The sequence below is a fragment of the Acanthisitta chloris genome, unplaced genomic scaffold (genome assembly GCF_000695815.1).
Source record: "Acanthisitta chloris isolate BGI_N310 unplaced genomic scaffold, ASM69581v1 scaffold20942, whole genome shotgun sequence".
NCBI lineage: Eukaryota > Metazoa > Chordata > Aves > Passeriformes > Acanthisittidae > Acanthisitta > Acanthisitta chloris.
In genome coordinates, this window is record NW_008659087.1 from 1 (window position 1) to 5,383 (window position 5,383).

A 5,383-nucleotide genomic window follows, 5' to 3' on the forward strand; every position below is an offset into this window, starting at 1 on the left:
TGAGGGGTCCTGGTTGTGATTTGGTGTGTCCCAGCTGTGGACTGAGGGTGGGTTAGGGCGTCCCAGCTGTTGGTTAGGGGGTCCCAGCTGTGGGTTACGGGGTTCCAGCTGTGGGTTAGGGGTCCCTGCTGTGTGTCATGGGGTCCCAGCTTCCTGGCTGTGGTTTGGGGGGTCCTGACTGTGGGCTGAGGGTTTATCAGCTCAGTCTGCCCTGAATTCCCTCCCTGGGCAGGACTGGGGAGTGCAGGGTGCAGGTGTTAGATCCGACTTTGGTGTTTGTGCCGAAGGAGCTGGAGCAGATGGCGAAGGAGCAGGACAAGGAGTCGGAGAAACAAGCTTTGCTGAGGGAGGTGGAGAACCATAAGAAGCAAATGCTCAGGTGGGTCAGGCAGCTGGGGCTGCTCCTGTCAGCAGACAGTCTGACTTGGGTGCAGCATCTCTCAGTTCTGCTTTGAGATGGGAATGTCAGGACAGAATATTGTTGTTCTGTGGTGCAGTGTAGAGAAAGTGAATTGCTGAGGGAGCTGTGGGGGCTCAGCCTGGAGGAAAGGAGGATCAGGGGAGATCTTAGTCCTCTCTACACTCCCTGCCAGGAGGTGCAGGAGGTGGGGTCAGGCTCTGCTTCCAGGGAACAGTGACAGGACAAGAGGAAATGGCCTCAAGCTGTGCCAGGGGAGGTTCAGGTTGGGCATTAGGAGCAATTTCTCCATGGAAAGCTCTGTCAGGCATTGGAATGTGCTGCCCAGGGAGGTGGTGGAGTCCATCCCTGGAAGTGTCCAAGGAACAACTGGACGTGGCACTCAGTGCCCTGGTCTGGCTGCCAAAGTGGAGATGGGTCACAGATTGGGCTTGGTGATCTCAGAACTCTTTTCCAGCCTCAGTGGTCCTGTTGGGGTCTGTGGCTGTCTCAGGGTGCTCAGTTACAGTGGGGGTTACCTGGTGAAAGCTTTCTGTGCTTGCAAGGTGTTACCATCACGTTACAACACTGTGGTTTCAGCAACCAGGCAGCTTGGAGGAAGGCAAACCTGGCCTGCAAAATCGCCATTGACAACTCGGAGAAGGATCAGCTGCTGCAGGGGAGAGACTCTGTCAGACAAAGGTATCAGACTGTCCCTCTGTACCCCGAGAGTCCAGCAGTGTCTGCTGCAAATGGCACAAAGTTAATTTTATGTGGAACATGGATTTTCTTTTTGGAGTGCATTTCCCTTCTGTGGAGATCTGAAGGGCTGTGATCATCTCACATTTCTTTGGATTTGGCATGTCTAAGGACAAAAGGGGATAAATTACCCTTTATAGCTTCTCTTACTGCCTTTGACATTACTTCCAGTCAGGTTCTAAACAAGTCATGGATCATTTTCCCGTGCAGAAGTGGATGTAAGTGTACACAAGTTGTGCAGTGAAAGCAGCAAATGGGTTGTTAGGATGTATGGGATAATGTGGTGGTTAATGTGGGATTGGTAAAGGGTTTGTGTTAGTCCTTCCACAGCAGCTCATCAAGTTCCACAGTCATGGGTAAGCAGGTGGTGGAATCTGAGCCCCTGTGAGGTTCTGAGCTCCTGTTTGGGCTCAGAACTGTAACATCTTGTGGCTTATTTTAGTGTCTGTTGTGAAGCTAACCTCAATTTCTCCTGCAGTGAAACTAGCTGTGTCTTTTGTACGCTGGCAGAGATCTTTGGTGCCAAGCTCTGCTCTGAGCTCCCTGGCAGCAGCACCTTCCCAAAGTACCCAGGGGAATAACTTTATCCCTTCCTGCTTTCCTTTTTCCATTCACAGGAAGACTACAAAGGAGAGCCTGGCAGAGAGTGCAAGTAACATCACGGAGAGCCTGATGGGCATCAGCAGGATGATGTCCCAGCAGGTGCAGCAGAGTGAGGAGACCGTGCAGACCTTAGGTACAGCTGGAATTTGGGAGTTTGGGCATGGATTGGGTGATTGGAGCACCTATTTCCAGTTGTGTCTGGATGGGGAGAGCCAAACAAACATGGTGTAAGCACAGTGGAAACCTCAGCTGAAGGAGAATGTGCTGCTATGATAATGAAAGCACTGTCCAGCAGAAATCCTGTTGGCATAAACAGGACATCATAATGTAGGTTGTGTGGAGCTGTTTGTTGCAGTTTCTGTTTCAGGATTAGGAAAAGGGATCAGGATGAGGAGGTTTTGGTTTCGTTTCACATAAAAGCAGTTGTAAAAGCAACATGAGCTCACACAGTGCGCTGAATATGTTTGGTGTTCTCAGTGCCACTGCCCTGGCATGGGTTTGGTAATGGCAGAGAAAATCAAAGCATGGATACAAGTCCATATACACAGGAAAGAGTCTGGCTGGAAGGCTATTTCCACCCAGGCTCCAGCTGGGATGAGTAAGAGAGGAGGAGATCAAGTGACTTGAACCCGAGGTCACTTGCTGTCAGCAGTGCATCAGGGACTGTGAAGCCAAGATTTCACCCAGTTCTTTGGCGTGGGCTCCTAAACCCATACATCAAGTGACCTGTCAGAGCTGCTGATTCAGGAAGCATTTGGAGCTGTGTTGCCTGGGCCTCTTCCTAGCTGTGCCTTTGGGCAGAGGAGAGAACAGTTTGAAGATGAGGATAAACAACCCAACTTCGCCCCTCTGAGGGTGGCAGCTGGGCACAGTTTGCTCTGCACAAGGACATGTTCCTTCTCCCATTAAAAAGACAGTTTGGCACTTTTCCACCCCTTTCTGACGGAACAGCGCTTGGAGTTCATCAAGGGAAACACCATCAAAGGTCATTTCTAGCTGCAAACTCTGAGTTAGTGTCAGAATTCCTTTCTTCCTGAGCAAGTCCTCCCCTAGGATGTGAATGTTTGAGGCTGTGGAGCAGGGGAAGCTCTGCTGTGTCATTAAATTTTCTGCTGTCCCTTGGATCAAAATGCCTCTTTAATGGGATGTGATGGCACACATGGTTTGCAAAATATTACAGACCTAGTTCTACTCTGCTTGTTCTGGCGAACTAGAGAATGTGTTTGGATTTGCCCTTTCTGTGAGCAGTCAGAGCAGTGTGGGGTGATGCACCAGTCACTGTCCTACAGGCTGTGCACCCTGTGGTGTTGGGAAAAGGGAATTCCAGAGCTTTTGCTTTCATTGAGTAATTTGAAAGCAGAAGGCTGAGGAGTTTGAGGAGTTTGTTTGCTTGTTTGTTTTCCTCACAGGGAAAGCGAAGTTGAGACTAACCGACACTTCTAGTTGACTCTTCTCAGCTTTATTAAGCAAAAAATTACTGTGTTTGTCAAAAATGACTGTTGAAACTGTTTGAGCTGAATAATTAAGGATCTCTTACCACTGCCTGCTGCTTCCTCACTGCTGCAAGCCCTTCTCAGCCTCACTGACTGACTGCTCTGGCCCGGGGGAACTGTTGCAGTTGGGCAGTGGATGTATTCAAACACAAGTTGCTCAGGGAGGCTGTGGCTGCCCCAACCCTGCCAGTGTTCATTTCAGGTTGGATCAAGCCTTGACCAACCTGCTCAAAGTGTCCCTGCCCAGGGCAGGGAGTTGGGGGTGGGTGATCTCTAAGCTCCATTCCAACTCCTTAACATCCTTTGAGCCTATATTGCCCTGTCCTGGTGCTGCTAGAACTGCTGCCAGTGCTGCTGATTCCTGTCTCCAGTGGGTGTTTCTAGCATCTTTCACTCTGCTTCCAGCAGAGTCTCAGCACTGACTGAAAAACATGAACTAGATTTGCTCTGGTAATCTAAAAACTAACAATTCAGGACCTTTAGCAGAGTCTCTGAGCTGTTGAGTTCTCTTATTTTGCTTTGCCTTTTCCCTTAGCACCACTGAGCTGTGACAACAGTGTCTGTTTCACCACAGTCTGACCCAGGAGGATCTCTGCATTGCTAATATTCCTTACAGACTATTGTTTATGTTTGAAGCCCAACCAACTGATTTTATTCCTTCCCCTGAATTCCAGCCAATTCTTCTCGAACCATCCTGGAAGCCAATGAGGAATTCAAGTCCATGTCTGGGACAATCCAGCTGGGGAGGAAGCTGATAACCAAGTACAACCGCAGGGAGCTGACGGACAAGCTGCTCATCTTCCTGGCCCTTGCCTTGTTCCTGGCCACAGTGCTCTATATCCTGAAAAAAAGGCTCTTCCCATTCTTGTAGAATTCCAACACTGAACTGAACTATTAAAGAAAACCAGTCAGGACGAGATGGGTGATACTGGTGGGGCTTTAAATGAAGTAATTAAGGGATGCTGCAGTAGCTGGAAGAGGCTTAGGGCAGGCAGGACTTCGTGGTGTCCCCATTGAGGTTGTGACCTGCCTCAGAAGAGCTTATATGGGTAGGAGTTGAGAAGAAACAGGTAAATCCTGGTATGGAATGGAACTGGAAACTTCCAGTGTGCCAGTGTGGACTTGGAACTTCATTTTGTCCTCAGCTTGGACTGGAACCTGCTCTGACATCTGAGTGTAAGGTGCTGAGGGGGAGAGGAGGGATGGAAGAGAGAAACTCACATACATTCCATTAATAAACTATTTACTGTATTCATGCCAGCAGAGTTTTGTTAGAAACCAAAGTCTAATGGATGGAAAGAGCTTTCCAGTATAAAAATGCTGCTTTTCCTTCACTTACTATTATTCCAGGGAGCAGCCTGGCTCTGCTCCTTGGGCCTCAGGAGGGCTCTGAGCAGAGCAAAATTGGGAGCCCATTTGTTCCTGTGAGTTCACACAATGTATTTGAGACTTGGCTTGTAATCTGATGGCATCAAACCCCTTTTTGCTCCTTTTCTTAACAGAATGTCACTTCATACTTGCAAACCACCAAGTTGTACGTTTGAAAGTTGAGGATTTTTGCTCACACAGGTGATCATTTCTCAGTAAAATATTTACCTTCCCTATATCTCTTGTGTTTTCGTAATGGGAGTTGCTTTAATGACATCATTACCAACTGCCACGCTCCAGTAGTGCCTTGAGGTACCAAAAACTGCACTGCAACACTCATAAAACTGCTGTTGCCTTCCCCTCTGGAAGTTGTCTCATTAGTTCTTGGAGCTGGATGGCAAAAGTGTGTTTAGGAATCTCACAGAATGGGTTAATGGTGCCTTAATTTAGTAGTTAGAAACGCATTTTTGAAAGAGACAGTGCCACAGCAAGGTGAAATTTGAGGCTTGGTCACCTTTGCAGTCAGTTCTCCGTGGGACATTCAGAGAGAAGTGGTGGTCAGTTGATGGTCTTGTTGTTACCACTCATTTATTAGCTCTCAGCAGTCACAGTTTACCCTGGGACAGTCCTGGTGAAGCACAGGTAGATTGTAGTAATCCAGGCTGGAGCACAGGACAGTGAATGTTGGTTGTGGCTTAGGAAAAGCTGGGATTTGGAATCGAGTTCCAAAGCAAGGGCTGTGCCTGAGGAGTTGATCCTGAGC

The 5,383-nt window shown here is 48.5% G+C and overlaps 1 protein-coding gene across 1 annotated transcript; it reads left to right on the forward strand.

Moving 5' to 3' along the window:
• Nucleotides 1-232: 232 nt before the first annotated feature.
• On the forward strand, nucleotides 233-4,298 carry BNIP1 (BCL2/adenovirus E1B 19kDa interacting protein 1; the record flags this gene model as incomplete). Its single annotated transcript, XM_009069281.1, has 4 exons — nucleotides 233-379; nucleotides 998-1,099; nucleotides 1,774-1,892; nucleotides 3,927-4,298. Coding segments are annotated over 4 exons (565 nt in total), but the record flags the coding sequence as incomplete, so codon positions are not given.
• Nucleotides 4,299-5,383: the final 1,085 nt, after the last annotated feature.